The 19,699-nt window shown below is 39.0% G+C and overlaps 1 protein-coding gene across 4 annotated transcripts in view; it reads left to right on the top strand.

Moving 5' to 3' along the window:
• LOC133574886 (astrotactin-2) overlaps positions 1–19,699 on the top strand; it is a 752,799-nt gene that overhangs the window by 709,600 nt on the left and 23,500 nt on the right. For all 4 annotated transcript variants that reach the window (XM_061927222.1, XM_061927221.1, XM_061927224.1 and 1 more), the window contains 2 exons: positions 7,743–7,843; positions 13,594–13,777. In XM_061927222.1, the coding sequence (XP_061783206.1) occupies positions 7,743–7,843; positions 13,594–13,777 (285 nt within the window). The remainder of the gene's footprint in view (positions 1–7,742; positions 7,844–13,593; positions 13,778–19,699) is intronic.

Here is a 19,699-nt window from a genome sequence, read left to right as displayed (position 1 = left end):
AGTTAGCCGAGTCCGCAATCCATGGTGAGGCACAACGCAGTGACGTGCCTCAACTGGCTGCTGATCACCGCACCGTCTCTTCTCAGTATTTGAACGGCAAATGGGAAAATTCAGCGATTTTGAATAAAAATAATCTAAAACTGGTGAAGTAAATGGAAAATAACTTTATAGTATAATCACTGGATACATATAACAATTTAATTTTTTTTTTTTTCTTTTTACATTTTTTTTCTTTCCATGATGGCAGGTGAGGCCCCGCGGGGACGCTACAAAATACCCCCGCTACCACCAATCTGCATTTTGCCCAAATTATTGGACATGAACTACTGTACAAGCGCAACACTTTGCAAATATAAGAAACCTCGCCCAGCCAGCCGCTGCATAAACGAGCAGACATGCAGTAACAGTTTCCATGAGCAACAGGTGCTTTCACTTACGCCGACGTATTCGACTCCTGGCCCCGACGTCCAGGCCTGGCGCGGCCGCGCCGGATAAAACATATTACGAGGTGACACAGGTGCAACAAAGCTAACAGGGGAGTTGTCGTTTGAGTTCAGAGAAAGTGCAATCTTAAAGGGAAAACCATTAATGCGTTAAACTTGATATTATTGGTGGTTTCGAGTAAAAGTAGGTCCAATCTTACCATGTTTCCGCTTCATTTCCATCGCCCCAGAAAATATATTGACGTCAAAATCGTTGCCATCCTTTTTATTTGAATTCCACATGGTCAGTTTCCTCCCATGCTTTCATTCACAGCCGCACACCTTGACATTTTCTAAAGGCCACGTAAAGGTGAGACGGTTTCCGTTCCCGAGCTGTGTGGCATGAGATGTTTTGTGCGTCCGTCTCATACGGTTTATTCTGTGCGATATTATCAGGGTACTAAGCGGTCATGAAGTCTGTCACTGCTACCCCCACCCCCCACCCCCGCCCAAAAATATCGTAATAGCTGACATTTCCAAAGGGGAGAACTGGTGGAGTTCAGAAGGGACAATGCGGATGGTCTTTTTGCAGATGTTGACTTTGTGGCACCGAGTGCACTCATTTTTTGGGGCGTGTGTTGGCCTTGATTCTGGAATTTTTGCTATAAGTAAGTCCACGTCGTGACATTTCTGGTTTTATGAGCAGAGGAGCATGTTCGACAGCGCACAATCACGGAGTACTTACAAGCAGTGTGTAGACAGAAAAGGGAGAACGGACGCATTTTGGCTCAAAAACTAAAGATAAAGGTGAAGTTATAACACTGAAACGGGAAATGGGAGGACTTTTTTGACTGCCCGTTGCCGTGGGATGCCATATTCAAACTAATCTATAAAACCACTATTGATGTGCAAAATCGTTATTTTCAAATTAAAATTATTTATAACTTCTTACCCACGGGGAAAATGTTAAGATTATGGAATATGACAGAGTCAGATGACTGCCGATTTTGTTGTCAGGAGTCTGTATCCACCCTGCCTTTGTTTTGGTATTGTCATATTGTGTCTTCTTTTTGGGTGGAAGTTGAAAAAATGTGTTTAAGGATTGGTTTTGTTTATTAAGCTTGATGTGGTTTCTGTTATTTTGGGAGAGTTCATTGACAATCATGATTTAATCAATTTAGTTATAGTACTTGGTAAAAGGTTTATTTTTAAGGCCAAAAACAGATATTCACTTAGTATTACGTTCTTTAAAACATTTATTCAGTATTTTTTAACTTTAGAAAGTTACATGGTTGAAAACGATAATGATGCCAAAAAACATAAAAAAAGATGGGAAGTCCTCAAAGGCTTATGTTGAAAGTGTAATTATGTTTATAGATTATATGCTATATTTTGTTGTATTCCCTAATTTTGAGTGACCTGAACATAATCTGGACTGTACATAAATTTTTTTTAATTTTTTTTTTTGAAAATGTAATTTTGTTTATAGATTATATGCAATCTGTTGTGTTCCAAAATTTTTCTATTTTTATTTATTTATTTATTTTATTTCAGTGTACATGAATGAAGGTGTGTGTTGCTGAACCCGACTTGGACATTATCTGGACTGGACCTGGTTTTAAAAAAAACCTTTAAAACGAAGCTAATTTCATTTACAACCAGGTCTGGTGAAGATAGGGTCCTTTTTTTTCTTTTCTTTTTTTTTTTTAGATAAGATAAATAAATATTTTCTTGGATAAAAGAGAAAGTAAAACAATATAAAAATAATTACAAAAAAAAAAAGAAAAAAAATAGTAATTAAATGAAAATGCTAGTGGACCAGCAGAACAAACAATCAAGTGTGCTTCAGGGACTGTGTCTTGCAGAAGTGTTGTCCATGTTGTGGGAACCAGAATATTGGTAGCAGAAAGAAACAACCCCTTTTTGTGTGAGTGGGTGTGTATGAGTGTGAATGGGGGAGGGATGGGTTTTTTTGGGTTGATGCACTAGTTGAAAGTGTATTGTGTGTTTTTTTCTATGTTGATTTAATGATAAAAAAAACCCATAAAAAAAACAAAAAAACAAACAAAACAAAAAAACACTGAAACGCTAGGTAGCTAACGCCCAGTGTTTTAGCTACTTCTAAATCACTAATCCTCGCCTCCATGGCGACAAATAAAGTACGTTTCTTACAAGTATCATCCCTGCAGGACGAAAAATGTTCAATTGAGAATATAGAACAGTGGTTCTTAACCTGGGTTCGATCGAACCCTAGGGGTTCGGTGAGTCGGGCTCAGGGGTTCGGCGGAGGTCAAGACACACCCGACTCACCGTGTAAATAAAAACTTCTCCCTATCGACGTATTACGGTTACGGCAACAGCAGAAGTCAGACTGATTTGCAGGTGTGTAATTAGTTGTGAGTTCATGCACTGTGTTGGTTTTGTTCTTTGAACAAGGTGATGTTCATGCACGGTTCATTTTGTGCACCAGTAATAAAACATGGTAACACTTTAGTATGGGGAACATATTCACCATTAATTATTTGCTTATTAACATGCAAATTAGTAATATATTGGCTCTTAACTAGTCATTATTAAGTACTTATTAATGCCTTATTCGGCATGGCCTTATTATAACCCTAACCCTCTAACCCTGGCCCTAACCCTCTAACCCCAACCCTAACCAAATAACTCTAAATTTAGTCTTTGTTGCTTAGAATATGTTCCCCTAGTGTCCAAATAACTCTAAATTAAGTATTTGTTACTTAGAATACGTTCCCCTAGTGTCCAAATAACTCTAAATGTAGTCTTTGTAACTTGGAATATTTTCCCCTAGTGTCCAAAAAACTCTAAATTAAGTCTTTGTTACTTAGAATATGTTCCCCTAGTGTCCAAATAACTCTAAATTTAGTCATTGTTGCTTAGAATATGTTCCCCGAGTGTCCAAATAACTCTAAATTAAGTCTTTGTTACTTAGAATATGTTCCCCATACTAAAGTGTTACCAAAAACATATAACTTTGTCTTGAATTTGAAAAAAACCCAACATTTTATTTTTCACTAAAGAAGGGTTCGGTGAATGCGCATATGAAACTGTTCGGGTTCGGTACCTCCAACAAGGTTAAGAACCACTTATATAAAACATTCCACACGGCGCTCAAAAATCCATTGTATTTGTAGCTGGCAACGTCAAACCGTCCGCTTAAACGGTACTCTTTCCACAAATGCGTAGCGAAAAAGTTTAAAGAAATCTTCGATTTTTCGAGACGGATATTCAAAAGTGCACTGTGGAGGGTGAGTGTGATCAGCGCGCCTGCAGGAGCAAAGGTCACCGCCTCTGACGATGGTGTTGAGGGCGGAGCACCATCGGATAGGGGCGGGGCATGTGCTGACGACGAGACACAGCTGGCAGGTGATGAGATTTCACAGGTTTTACGTGGTAATCTAATCATCTGTTGTCTTTAACAGTGAGCAGCCGGGAGCAGAGAGGGAGAGATGATACGGACGTGACTGAAAGGTCACGTTCTGCTGGAGAAAGACTATTGATAACTATATGTACATTAAAACCTTGTTAAAACCTGCACGCTTGGCTCTTGTGCCGTGGCTACTGTGGAGCTGCTAGGAAGCGACTTCCACATGCACATAATAGGGGACTTTTTATCAGTCAGTCAATCAATCAGAATGTATTTATGTAGCCCCTAATCACAAGTCTGGGGCTTCACAAACTCGCAACGACATCCCCTGATCTAAATCCACATCTAGGCAAGGAAAACTCAAAAGACCCGAGCTTGGGTGAAGAACAAGTGAAGTGAATTATATTTATATCGCGTTTTTTCTCGAGTGACTCAAAGTGCTTTACATTGTGAAACCCATCATCTAAGGCTATGTCTACACTAGGCCGGATAACCCCTAAAACGAATAATTATTTAGCCTAAGCCCCGTTTTAGCCACACTAAACCATCGTTTAAGGTCCCCCTCCTCAGATAATTTTTTGCACGGGTAAGTGCGCCGTGTATTTCTTGAATCTTCGGCTCTTAGCTTTGTATGGACTCATTGATTGTTTACAAACTGAGTTCGTAGAGGAAGTGACGCCAGAAAGGCCGAGCCCCACACAGGAAGTGACGTCAGAAAGAACGTGCCACAGCCAGCTTCATAATAAAGCGGTTTCGTAACTCGGAGCTAACCACTGGAAAGATGAAGGTGAGTCATCAAGACATGCCCGTGTTTCTCCTTCTGTCTGTACAGACGCTTGTGGAAATCACACATGAATACCTTAAGAGAAAACAATTGCAGCTATTTGGGATACAACACTTCTCAGACGGCAAGAGAACTTTCGAATGTCCGGGTCAGTTGTGATTGTACTTACCGAAAAACTTTGTCCATTTGTCGAAGGAGAGTCAATGAGAATGCGGGCTCCCGTGGATGTGATAAGAAAAACGGCTTTGTATTACCTGGCCATCGAGGGAAGACTACGGAAAACAGTGAATACATTTGGACTGGCAAAGCAGACTGTATCAGTTATTGTCCGGCATGTATGTCGCGGACTCAACGTCTAGGTCCAGAGGTCAGGAGTTTCCTGACCAGATATCTAGATCCCTAGATTGATTGTTGTCAAATGGTCTTTATCACATTGTTTACTTGTAGAGCTCGGCTGGTAGAGCGGCCGTGCCAGCAACTTGAGGGTTCCAGGTTCGATCCCCGCTTCCGCCATCCTAGTCACTGCCGTTGTGTCCTTGGGCAAGGCACTCTACCCACCTGCTCCCAGTGTTACCCACACTGGTTTAAAGGGGAACATTATCACCAGACCTATGTAAGCGTCAATATATACCTTGATGTTGCAGAAAAAATACCTTTTTTTTTTTAACCGATTTCCGAACTCTAAATGGGTGAATTTTGGCGAATTAAACGCCTTTCTATTATTCGCTCTCGGAGCGATGACGTCACAACGTGACGTCACATCGGGAAGCAATCCGCCATTTTTTCAAACACATGACAAACACCGAGTCAAATCAGCTCTGTTATTTTCCGTTTTTTCGACTGTTTTCCGTACCTTGGAGACATCATGCCTCGTCGGTGTGTTGTCGGAGGGTGTAACAACACGAACAGGGACGGATTCAAGTTGCACCAGTGGCCCAAAGATGCGAAAGTGGCAAGAAATTGGACGTTTGTTCCGCACACTTTACCGACGAAAGCTATGCTACGACAGAGATGGCAAGAATGTGTGGATATCCTGCGACACTCAAAGCAGATGCATTTCCAACGATAAAGTCAAAGAAATCTGCCGCCAGACCCCCATAAAATCCGCCGGAGTGTGTGAGCTATTCAGGGACAAAGGACCTCGGTAGCACGGGAAGCAATGGCGGCAGTTTGTTCCTGCAGACGAGCGAGCTAAACCCCCTGGATGTCTTGGCTCACACCGCTTCTACCGTCCCTTATACCACCGAAGATGATCAAGAGAAGAATATCGACCCTAGCTTCCCTGGCCTGCTGACATCAACTCCAAAACTGGACAGATCAGCTTTCAGGAAAAGAGAGCGGATGAGTGTATGTCTACAGAGTATATTAATTGATGAAAACTGGGCTGTCTGCACTCTCAAAGTGCATGTTGTTGCCAAATGTATTTCATATACTGTAAACCTAGTTCAAAGTTGTTAGTTTCCTTTAATGCCAAACAAACACATACCAATCGTTGGTTAGAAGGCGATCGCCGAATTCGTCCTCGCTTTCTCCCGTGTCGCTGGCTGTCGTGTCGTTTTCGTCGGTTTCGCTTGCATACGGTTCAAACCGATATGGCTCAATAGCTTCAGTTTCTTCTTCAATTTCGTTTTCGCTACCTGCCTCCACACTACAACCATCCGTTTCAATACATTTGTAATCTGTTGAATCGCTTAAGCCGCTGAAATCCGAGTCTGAATCCGAGCTAATGTCGCTATAGCTTGCTGTTCTTTCCGCCATGTTTGTTTGTGTTGGCTTCACTATGTGACGTCACAGGAAAATGGACGGGTGGTTAAAATCAGGCACTTTGAAGCTTTTTTTAGGGATATTGCGTGATGGGTAAAATTTTGAAAAAAACTTTGAAAAATAAAATAAGCCACTGGGAACTGATTTTTAATGGCTTTAACAACTCTGAAATTGTGATAATGTTCCCCTTTAAATGTAACTTAGTGATTGGGTTTCACTATGTAAAAGCGCTTTGGGTCACTAGAGAAAAGCGCTATATAAATATAATTCACTTCACTTCACTAATAAAGATTTGATTAATTTATGATGGCTCAGGTGTGATTCACTACAATCATCATCGGCGGTCACTCAAACAATCCTCCTGGTAGGGGTGTATCCATTTATGGAGGATGCCTGTGCGTGACTTAGTTTAACGTGGGGAGACTGGTGCACAGACAGTCACCACACGATCCTTAACAGAATCGGGTCAGGGTCCAGTGGCTTGGAGTCCAAGATGACTGGGGACCCTTTTCTGCTGCAGCCTTCATCCGCCATCGCAGCCGTTGTGGTAGTTCTTAAATCTACCGTCTTCCGCCTGCTCCGCCGTTGAGGTCTTAATCGTATCCCTGGCTAGGGGGCAGTCAGGTACTAGGCCTTTGCCAAGGGCCACCTGGGGTAACAGTAGTAACTAGTGCCCCCAGACCCCATAGAGGAGCCTCCACTGCCGGATGCACTTTAACGTCATGCCCAGGACCAAATTCACTACAATAGGGCCCCACAGCACACTGGATTCCAGGTAATTAAAATACCAGAACAATGGATATTGTTCAGATAAGTTACATTTAAGAACTTGCACACAAAGCAACATGGACCATGACGTGCGTATTTTCTGCGCATGCGTATTAGGTCGCGTTGCGGAGGGGGTCTTAAACGGTGGCATTGTTGTGTGTGGACACGGATAAGGTTAGGTGGGATTTACCCTGGATAACCTTATCCAGCTTTGTGTAAACGGGGCCTAAGTTACATTTAAACCAGTGTGAGTGGCACTGGTTCTCCCTGGCACTGGGAGAAGGTGGGTTAAGTATCTTGCCCAAGGATGGGCGGAAGCAGGGATCGAACCAGGAACTCTCAAGTTACATGGCGTGGCCACTCTACCAACCGAGCCACACCGCCCCACAACAAACCTTGAGAAGATAATATGGGAATCCAGTCCAATCGGTAAGCCAACAGATAGTCATTGGGGGATCCTCAGCCAGGTCAACTAACACTTCATCCAAACTGGTACCTCTCTTGGACACCTGGTACCCTCTCCCAGGAGGAGAGGAGGGGACAGAGCAGAAAGCGGCAGTCAAAATAATAGCATAAAGTTTAATGATATACTTTTTCTTTCTTGTCATTTCAGGTTCACTCTCTATGCAGTGGATAGCCGTGGCAGTCACTCCGAGTCCAGCTACGTCTCCGTACGGACGTCCTGCCCGATGGTGGATGACAGCCGAGCTGAAGGTACAGTACATCTCTGTCTTCTCATGATATATAAATGTTGCCGTCTTCTATTTCCAGTGTTTTGCTGTTAAGGCAAAAAAAAAAAAGAAAAAGGAAAAATGATTCTGATGAGACAATCGAGTCATTTTCCAATTACAGTTTCTCAAATGTGGGGTGGTTTTGTTTTTCTTCCTTCCATAATTTATGTTAATAAATCAAATGAATTTGGTCTGCTACTCAGCACATCTGAGGGACATAAACCAACAAACTTGTTTTCCCGTCAATGCACTGACTCGGATGACCTTTGGCAAGCGGTTTGAGCCAAACAAGCTTTTCAAAAAACATCCCTTCAACCCAATCTGACCCGATCCAACCTCAAAAATTACAGTATTGTTGACAAATAAAATAAAATAAAAAAAAAACGAGTATTCGTTCAAAACGTATCTCGCAATAGTGAGTTCCCCTCTCACATTTCAGCAGGCATTTTTAAAATGGGAAATTATTCTCGATTTACAAACTTAATTGGTTCTTGGACGGAGTTCATGCATGGAAAAGTCGGTATTGACGCAAATGTCTATAAGAAACAATGTAAACATGAATAATGGGTTCTTGCCTTGACAATAGTGCATATTTTAGTCTTAGTTTGCACACTTTCAACACAAAATGAAGCCTTATGTAGTACTGTATATCAAACACACATAACAAGGGGGTGATGAATCAACTTTCTATTTGATAACAAAGCAAAAACAACAATAACAAGTACAAACCCCAAAACCAGAGAAGTTGGCACGTTGTGTAAATCGTAAATAAAAACAGAATACAATGATTTGCAAATCCTTTTCAACCTATATTCAATTGAATAGACAGCAAAGACAAGATACTTAACGTTTGAACTGAAAAACGTTGTTATTTTTTGCAAATATTAGCTCATTTGGAATTTGATGCCTGCAACATGTTTCAAAAAAGCTGGCACAAGTGGCAAAAAAGACTGAGAGAGTCGAGGAATGCTCATCAAACGCTTATTTGGAACACCCCACAGGTGAACAGGCGAATTGGGAACAGGTGGGTGCCATGAATGGGTATAAAAGCAGCTTCCATGAAATGCTCAGTCATTCACAAACAAGGATGGGGCGAGGGTCACCACTTTGTTAATAAATACCTGAGCAAAATGTCCAACAGTTTAAGAACAACATTTCTCAACGAGCTATTGCGAGGAATTTAGGGATTTCACCATCTACGGTCCGTAATATCATCAAAAGGTTCCGAGAATCTGGAGAAATCACTGCACGTAACATTGAATGCCCGTGACTTTGGATCTCTCAGGCGGGTACTACATCAAAAAGCGACATCAGTGTGTAAAGGATATCACCACATGGGCTCAGGAACACTTCAGAAAACCACTGTCAGTAACTACAGTTTATTGCTACATCTGTAAGTGCAAAAGCCATTTATCAACAACACCCAGAAACGCCGCCGGCTTCGCTGGGCCCAAGCTCATCTTAAGATGGACTGATGCAAAGTGGAAAAGTGTTCTGTTCACATTTCAAATTGTTTTTGGTAACTGTGGACGTCGTGTTCTCCGGAACAAAGAGGAAAAGAACCATCTGGATTGTTATAAGCGCAAAGTTGAAAACCCAGCATCTGTGATGGTATGGGGGTGTATTAGTGCCCAAGGCATGGGTAACTTACACATCTGTGAAGGCACCGTTAATGCTGAAAGGTACATAGAGGTTTTCCAAGCAACGTTATCATGGACGCCCCTGCTTATTTCAGCAAGACAATGCCAAGCTACGTGTTACAACAGCGTGGCTTCATATCAAATCAAATCAACTTTATTTATAGTAAAAGAGTGCGGGTTCTAGACTGGCCTGGCTGTAGTCCAGACCTGTCTCCCATTGAAAATGTGTGGCGCATTATGAAGCGTAAAATACCACAACAGAGACCCCCGGACTATTGAACAACTTAAGCTGTACATAAAGCAAGAATGGGAAATAATTCCACCTGAAAAGCTTCAAAAATTGGTCTCCTCAGTTCCCAAATGTTTACTGAGTGTTGTTAAAAGGAATGGCCATTTAACACACTTTTTTGCACACTCTTGGCATTCTCTCGATGAGCATCAAGAGGTATTCACCTGAAATGGTTTTCACTTCACAGGTGCGCTTGAAGCTCATCGAGAGAATGCCAAGAGTGTGCAAAGCAGTAATCGGAGCAAAGGGTGGCTATTTTGAAGAAACTAGAATATAAAACATGTTTTCAGTTATTTCACCTTTTTTTTTTGTTAAGTACATAACTCCACATGTGTTCATTCATAGTTTTGATGCCTTCAGTGACAATCTACAATGTAAATAGTCATGAAAATAAAGAAAACGCCTTGAATAAGGAGAAGGTGTGTCCAAACTTTTGGCCTATACCGTAGGTAACACTGTGCTGTACTTTTAAGTAGTCACTGTCCAGCTTGTATAGCAATACTGATTTCCTATCAAAACACAGCCATTTTTCTCACACACCTAATTGTTTAACATTACAACCCTAACTCCGTACTAAACCCTCAGACCCTGACCCAATCCATCACCCAAACCTAGAGATGTCCGATAACATCGGACTGCTGATATTATCGGCTGATAAATGCTTTAAAATGTAAAATCGGAAATTATCGGTATCAGTTTCAAAATTATCGGTATCGGTTTCAAAGAGTAAAATGTATGACTTTTTAAAACGCCGCTGTACAGAGCGCCCATAGTCACACAAAATCTACGGCTTCTCACACACACAAGTGAATGCCAAGCATACTTGGTCAACAGCCATACAGGTCACACTGAGGGTGGCCGTATAAACAACTTTAACACTGTTACAAATATGCGCCACACTGTGAACCCACACCAAACAAGAATGACAAACACATTTCGGGAGAACATCCGCACCGTAACACAACATAAACACAACAGAACAAATACCAAGAACCCCTTGCAGCACTAACTCTTCCGATACGCTAGAATATACACCCCCGCTACCCCCCTATACCTCAACCCCACCCACCTCAACCTCCTCATGCTCGCTCAGGGAGAGCATGTCCCAAATTCCAAGCTGCTGTTTTGAGGCATGTTAAAAAAAATAATGCACTTTGTGACTTCAATAATAAATATGGCAGTGCCATGTTGGCATTTATTTCCATAACTTGAGTTGATTTATTTTGGAAAACCTTGTTACATTGTTTAATGCATCCAGCGGGTCATCACAACAAATTTAGGCATAATAATGTGTTAATTCCACGACTGTATATATGGGTATTGGTTGATATCGGAATCGGTAATTACGAGTTGGACAATATCGAAATATCGGATATCGGCAAAAAAGCCATTATCGGACATCTCTACCCAAACCCTAAACCCCCGCTAAAATCGAGATCCAAACTCCAACCCTAACCCTAACTAAGACCCTATTCCTCATTGTGGAGGTGTGTTTGGGTTTGTTGGTATGTTGGAAAACTGCCCATGCCACAGCACATGTTGGAATTGATGTTTCTCCCAATGAACCTCAGGCCATAAGACTCTTGAACGCATCATAATAATCACCTTAATTCCCCCCCAAAAAACGGATTAACTCGCTGGAATATAAAGACAATTTAACATACATCCATAAACGTGGATGCATAGGCAAAAGTGCAATATATTTATCTGTACTAGGGATGTCTGATAATGGCTTTTTGCCGATATTCCGATATTGTCCAACTCTTTAATTACCGATACCGATATCAACCGATATATGCAGTCGTGGAATTAACACATTATTATGCCTAATTTGGACAACCAGGTATGGTGAAGATAAGGTTCTTTTTAAAAAAATTAATAAAATAAGATAAATAAATTAAAAACATGTTCTTGAATAAAATAGAAAGTAAAACAATATAAAAACAGTTACATAAAATAGTAATTAATGAAAATTAGTAAAATTAACTGTTAAAGGTTAGTACTATTAGTGGACCAGCAGCACGCACAATCATGTGCGCTTACAGACTGTATCCCTGTATTGATATATATTGATATATAATGTAGGAACCAAAATATTAATAACAGAAAGAAACAACCCTTTTGTGTGAATGAGTGTAAATGGGGAGGGAGGTTTTTTTGGGGTTGGTACACTAATTGTAAGTGTATCTTGTGTTTTTTACATACTTGCCAACCTTGAGACATCCGATTTCGGGAGGTGGGGGGTGGGGGGCGTGGTCGGGGGTGGGGCGGAGGGCGTGGTTGGGGGCGGGGTTGTGGTTAAGAGGGGAGGAGTATATTTACAGCTAGAATTCACCAAGTTAAGTATTTCATATATATATGTATATATATATATATATATATATATATATATATATATATATATATATATATATATATATATATATATATATATATATATAAATAAAATAAATACTTGAATTTCAGTGTTCATTTATTTACACATATACACACACATAACACTCATCTACTCATTGTTGAGTTAAGGGTTGAATTGTCCATCCTTGTTCTATTCTCTGTTACTATTTTTCTAACCATGCTGAACACCCTCTCTGATGATGCATTGATGTGTGGCACGCACAAAAGTGCTTTCATCAAATGCACTCGGGTCTGGAATCTTCCATCTCTCCCTAGCATGGCCCAAAACCGGTCAATCTTTGCTTCCTGAGGAAGATCTTCACTGCCAAGCACTTGGTACTCCACTACTTCTTCTCGGAGGCTATCCAGGTCCGATCGCAGCTGCGGCTTGGAACTTACAAGCGTATTTCTTCATCTTACTCGTCGTCGGCGTCGCCATGGCTGTATCTTCCTCGTTCTTCTGCTTCGTCTCTTTGTTGTGTGCGCAGTTGCGCACTGCACTCTCTAAAAGCCCTAGATGTTATTGTCACATATGCATGTACAGTAGATGGCAGTATTGTCCTGTTTAAGAGTGTCACAACATTGCTGTTTAAGCAGACGGACTGCTTTACGTTAGACAAAAACGTGACTGCTCTTGTTGTGTGTTGTTACCGCGCTGGGAGGACATTAATGAAACTGCCTCACAATAAACCCACATAAGAAACCAAGAACTCGCCCTCGATCATTCTACAATTATAATGTGATTGGGCAGGCACGCTGTTTATATTGTGGGAAAGCGGACGTGAAAACAGGTCAGGTCCGCATGGAGCTGGAGGGGGCGTGGCCTCCAGCTCGGCCTGAATTTCGGGAGATTTTCGGGAGAAAATTTGTCCCGGGAGGTTTTCGGGAGAGGCGCTGAATTTCGTGAGTCTCCCGGAAAATCCGGGAGGGTTAGCAAGTATGGTTTTTTGTGTTGATTTAATAAAAAAAATAATTAAAAAAACGATACCGATACCGATTAAAAAAAACCAAACGATACCGATAATTTCCGATATTACATTTTAACGCATTTATCGGCCGATAATATCGGCAGGCCGATGTTGTCGGACATCTCTAAATCGCTGCACCTTATTGCTCTTTTATCCTGCACTACAACGAGCTAATGCAACAAAATGTTGTCCTTATTTGTACTGGAAAGTTCAAATTTGAATGACAATAAAAGGAAGTCTTAGTCTAAGTCTAAGTTAAGTCATGTTTATAGGAGAGTGAATCTATATGGCTGTAGAAGCTGTACATTGACTACTCAAAAAGCATATCCAAGTTTCATTTTTTTATACTAATGCCCATAAAAAGCTCTGCAGAAATGTGGAGATTCCATCACATTTCATGTACTGTAAAATCCCCTCTTGCTTTTCTTCCCTTTTGTAGAAATAGCGGACAAAGTGTACAGCTTGTACAACGGCTACACGAGTGGCAAAGAGCAGCAGATGGCCTACAACACCTTGATGGAAATCCCTCCGCCTCTGCTCTACCGAGTCCAGCACCACTACAATTCCCTCTATGAGAAGTTCGGAGACTTCGTCTGGCGCAGCGAGGACGAGCTGGGCCCCAGGTGAAACCAGTTCTTCTGGATTGATTTTTTTCTTTTGCACGGATTGGCACGCTCGGAAGGTGCTTAAAATAGGGCCCGCTTCGACATCTGAGTAATCCAACAGTTTTCTTGTCTAGACGTTTTTTTGTGACGTACGGTGCAGCATCCGTTACGGTCAACCTGGGTGATTTTACATAACAAAACTGTACTCGGCCAAGTTCTGCCAGACCATTTAGCTGCAGTGCACAGTGACCATGCAACATGCATTTGTAATCAATTTGAAAAACAACACATAGTTTGCAGGAAAAAAAAAAAAAAAAACATTATTAAATTTCTCTTATTTACACAGCATCACAATTTTCAAAACTTTGGACACACCTTCTCATTCAATGCGTTTTCTTTATTTCCATGACTATTTGCATTGTGGATTGTCACTGAAGGCATCAAAACGATGAATGAACACATGTGGAGTTATGTACTTAACAAAAAAAGGTGAAATAACTGAAAACGGGTTTTATATTCTAGTTTCTTCAAAATAGCCACCCTTTGCTCGGATTACTGCTTTGCACACTCTTGGCATTCTCCTGATGAGCTTCAAGAGGTAGTCACCTGAAATGGTTTTCAATTCACAGGTGTCATAGTTGTGATGCCTTCAGTGACAATCTACAAGGTAAAATAGTCATGAAAATAAAGAAAACACATTGAAATGAGAAGGTGTGTCCAAACTTTTGGCCTGTACATGTATATGTGCAAATATTTACACATATCTCCACTAACACTTTGACCAAATGTCACATAACAAGTTTCTCTTTGATTTAGGTTAGCCCAGGGGTCGGCAACCCAAAATGTTGAAAGAGCCATATTGGACCAAAAATACAAAAACAAATCTGTCTGGAGCCGCAACAAATTAAAAGCCATATTACATACAGATAGTGTGTCATGAGATATACATTGAATTGAGATGACTTAAAAGAAACTAAATGACCTCAAATATACCTACAGATGAGGCATAATGATGCAATATGTACATATAGCTAGCCTAAATAGCATGTTAGCATCGATTAGCTTGCAGTCATGAAGTGACCAAATATGTCTGATTAGCACTCCACACAAGTTAATAACATCAACAAAACTCACCTTTGTGCATTTATGCACAACGTTAAAAGTGTGGTGGACAAAATGAGACAGAAAAAGAAGTGGCATAAAACACGTCCTCGAAAGTCGGAGAAAGTTATACATGTAAACAAACTACGGTGAGTTCAAGGACCGCCAAAATTAGTAGGACAAAACGGCGCTCGCCAAATACTCGAATCAGTGAAGCATGTTTAATATAAACAGTGTGCTTTATAACAATTAGGGAGGTTTGTGTCATGTTTGTACTCCTACAAAACCATATTAAAACAAAAAAAAAATTTTTCCCCTCATCTTTTTCCATTTTTCATACATTTTTGAAAAGCTCCAGAGAGCCACTAGGGTGGCGCTAAAGAGCCGCATGCGGCTCTAGAGCCGCGGGTTGCCGACCCTTGGGTTAGGCCAATCCATTTAGTGCTGTCAATTGTTTTGTTTTTTTCATTAGATTACCGTATTTTTCGGACTATAAATCGCAGTTTTTTTCGTAGTTTGGCCGGGGGTGCATCTTTTACTCAGGAGCGACTTATGTGTGAAATTATTAACATATTACCGTAAAATATCAAATAATATTATTTAGCTCATTCACGTAAGAGACTAGACGTATAAGATTTCATGGGATTTAGCGATTAGGAGTGACAGATTGTTTGGTAAACGTATAGCATGTTCTATATGTTATAGTTATTTGAATGGCTCTTACCATAATATGTTACGTTAACATCCCATCACGTTCTCAGTTGGTTATTTATGCGTCATATAACTTACACTTATTCAGCCTGTTGTTCACTATTCTTTATTTATTTTAAATTGCCTTTCAAAAGTCTATTCTTGGTGTTGGGTTTTATCAAATAAATTTCCCCAAAAAATGCGACTTATACTCCAGTGCGACTTATATATGTTTTTTTCTTTCTTTATTGAGCATTTTCGGCAGGTGCGACTTATACTCCGGTGCGACTTATACTCCGAAAAATACGGTATTCACTTTTTTGAATTTGGATTATTCTTGATTAATCATTGGTTATTAGGGTTATGTATGTACCGATTCGATTCGATTCTTGGGCGTAACAATTCGATTCAAAACGATTCTCGATTCAAAAGCCGTACTTTTTTAATAACATTGGATGCCAGTTCTAGGATTAACTACATTTCTCTACAAAACAAATAAAAGCGCTAATAGATGTGTATATTACCGTATTTTTCGGAGTATAAGTCGCACCGGAGTATAAGTCGCACCTGCCGAAAATGCATAATAAAGAAGGAAAAAAACATATATATGTTGCACTGGAGCCCGGCCAAACTATGAAAAAAACTGCGACTTATAGTCCGAAAAATACGGTACTTAAAAGAAAACTGGTTTTGTTTAATGAAAGTCTACCCAAACATTTAAGAAAGTCAAATATAGATAAAGGAAACAAGATAAATATGCTACACTTCTCTTTTCTAAAGTTAATATGTAGAGCAGATATGGTTATCTACATCAACAATGTGATTTGCCTAAGTGTTTCGACAGGACAGATACAAAAAAAAAACCAAAAAACAGTAATTTTGGATTTGTTTTAATCCATTAGGAATCGTTACAAGTTACAGGTACCAATATTTTAGTACCATTACCGGTACCAAAATGTATTTCGATACTTTTCGGTACTTTTCTAAATAAGGGGGACCACTAAAAAATGGCAATATTGGCTTTATTTGAACAAAAATCTTACGGTACATTAAACGTGTTTCTTATTGCAATCGAAGAACAATTTTGTCCTTAAATAAAATAGTGAACATACTAGACAACTTGTCTTTTAGTAGTAAGTAAGCAAACAAATGCTCCTAATTTGTTTGCTGACATAACATAGTAACATATTGTGTCATTTATCCTTCTATTATTTTGTCGAAATTATGAGGGACAAGCTGTAAAAATTGATTATTACTCCACTTGTTCATTTACTGTTAATATAACATGTTCTATCTACACTTCTGTTAAAATATAATTATCACTTATTCTTCGGTTTGGATGCTTTACATTAGTTTTGGATGATACCACACATTTAGGTATTGATCCGACACCAAGTAGTTACAGGATCTTACATTGGTCATATTCAAAGTCCTCATGTGTCCAGGGACATATTTCCTGAGTTTATAAACATAATATGATTTTTTTTTAAAGGAAAAAAGTATCGTAGTATCAACTAAATACGCTCCTGTACTTGGTATCATTACAGTGGATGTCAGGTGTAGATCCACCCATGGCGTTTGTTTACATTGTGACGCCGGTGAGCTACGGTGTGTAGTGAAGCATGTTTAGCTATTCCTCGTCCTGCAGGGATGATACTTGTAAGAAACTTACTTTATTTGTCGCCATTGTTGAGGATTAGTGATTTAGAAGTAGCTAAAACACTGCTGACTGCGGATGGACTTTAGCCTCTAGCTAGCTAGACATGTCTCAAAACATCTCTTCCTGAGGGTGCTTCAGTGGTATAGCTTCACCTTTATCTTGAGTTTTTAGGCCAAAATGCATCCATTCTCCCTATTGTGTCTACACATTGTGTCTGCTTGTATGTACTCTGTGATTGTGCGCTGCCGAACATGCTCCCCTGCTCGCAAATCCAGCAATGTCGTGACGTGACGACACGTTGTCATGCCCTGGAACGTACAAGCTGTGCTCTCTTAGCACGGAATTATGATGATCGACTTTTCCTTAGATTAAAAAAGACTCAAAGGTGTTTTATGGTGCGTTCAAGTACCGCTGAACAAAGTAGGACAACCCAGGCCTGAAGTAATTCATTATTTTAATAGACTTTATTTAGCATGCCCTTTTTCATTTGAATAAATCTTAAAGTGCTATAGTACAAACTAATATTTACTCCATTTTAGCTATTAAAACAGATACAACACAAGATTAAAACACTTCAGTGACGCATAAGAAACATGCACAAAAGTGGCTTTTCTTACTGTGTGTCTATTTATCGTAGTGTTGTTTCAAAATGATAATAATGATAACCACGATCATTTTGGTCACAATAACCCTGATATGAAATTCTCATATCGTTACATTCCGACTGTATTGTTACACACATCATTACAATATGTATTGTACACCTGGAAGAAGGGGAACACATATGGACACATTTTAGATACGTTGTAAACCCTGTGGATTGATTTTCTCCAGTAATAATAATAATACAACAAACTTGAAGCGTCTTCTGCAGGCTAATAATCAGGACATCCTTGTGGCTTGTGCAGCCCTTTGAGACACTCGTGATTTAGGGCTATATAAATAAACTTTGATTGATTGATTGATTGATCTACGCAACAGTAAGTAGGCCTAAACTAATATTTCCAAATGACTCATACTGTATAGACCAAAAGTGTCAAATCCAAGGCCCGGGGGTCAGATGTGGCCCACCACTTCATTTTATGTGGCCCTCGAAATCCTGGAAATAATAAGTATCAATAAAATACTGGAACTTGTCTTACTAAATGTATTATTTCTTTCTATTTTGGCAGAAAAAAAAATACATGTACTCCATGCATTAGCAAATTTTGTTAACTTAAATATTGTGTAATTATGTAAAAATGTATTATGAAACATTCGAACCATTTTTTAAATAGAAATAAATACTAATAATAATGATTTCAAAGCAAGTTATCCATCAAATTGTGCAATGTAAAAGTAGCAATAGATTCAAGTGTAAAATTGTGGAATTTTACTGTGGTTTTTACAGCATTTTTCTCTAAATGAGAAAAAATTTTACTTTTTTTTTTTACTGTAATAAACTATGGTGCCATTTTGGCATTTACAGTAAAACACAAACATCTACAGTTGATTTGCGGTAAAAAAAAAAACAACTAAAAACAAAACAAAAACTGGCAACTGAGGTGCCAAAATTTTACTGTGAAAATGTTTTTTTTTATTTACAGTAAAAAAAAAAAAGAAGTAAAATTTACAGTAAAATTCTGGCAACTGAGCTCCCTTTTTTTTTTTTTTTTACCATAAAAACAGCAATACTGCAAAACTTGTCTTACTAAATGTATTATTTCTTTCTATTTTGGCAGAAAAAAAAATACATGTACTCCATGCATTCGCAAATTTTGTTAACTTAAATATTGTCTAATTATGCAAAAATGTATTATGAAACATTCAAACCATTTTTTGAATAGAAATAAATACTAATAATAATGATTTCAAAGCAAGTTATCCATCAAATTGTGCAATGTAAAAGTAGCAATAGATTCAAGTGTAAAATTGTGGAATTTTACTGTGGTTTTTACAGCATTTTTCTCTAAATGAGAAAAAATTGTACTTTTTTTTTTTACTGTAATAAACTATGGTGCGGTTTTGGCATTTACAGTAAAACACAGAAACATCTACAGTTGTTGATTTGCGGTGTAAAAAAAATAAAATAAAAATAAAAACAACTGACAAGTGAGGTGCCAAAATTTTACTGTAAAAATGCTTTTTTTTATTTACAGTAAAAAAAAAAAGAAGTACAATTTACAGTAAAATTCTGGCAACTGAGCTCCCTTTTTTTTTTTTTTTTTAACCATAAAAACAGCAATACTGCAAAACTCGTCTTACTAAATGTATTATTTCTTTCTATTTTGGCAGAAAAAAAAATACATGTACTCCATGCATTCGCAAATTTTGTTAACTTAAATATTGTCTAATTATGCAAAAATGTATTATGAAACATTCAAACCATTTTTTGAATAGAAATAAATACTAATAATAATGATTTCAAAGCAAGTTATCCATCAAATTGTGCAATGTAAAAGTAGCAATAGATTCAATGGTAAAATTGTGGAATTTTACTGTGGTTTTTA

Source organism: Nerophis lumbriciformis, linkage group LG32 (genome assembly GCF_033978685.3).
Source record: "Nerophis lumbriciformis linkage group LG32, RoL_Nlum_v2.1, whole genome shotgun sequence".
NCBI lineage: Eukaryota > Metazoa > Chordata > Actinopteri > Syngnathiformes > Syngnathidae > Nerophis > Nerophis lumbriciformis.
Note: the sequence above shows the minus strand (reverse complement) of the source record. Positions and strands in the feature narration are given on the sequence as shown.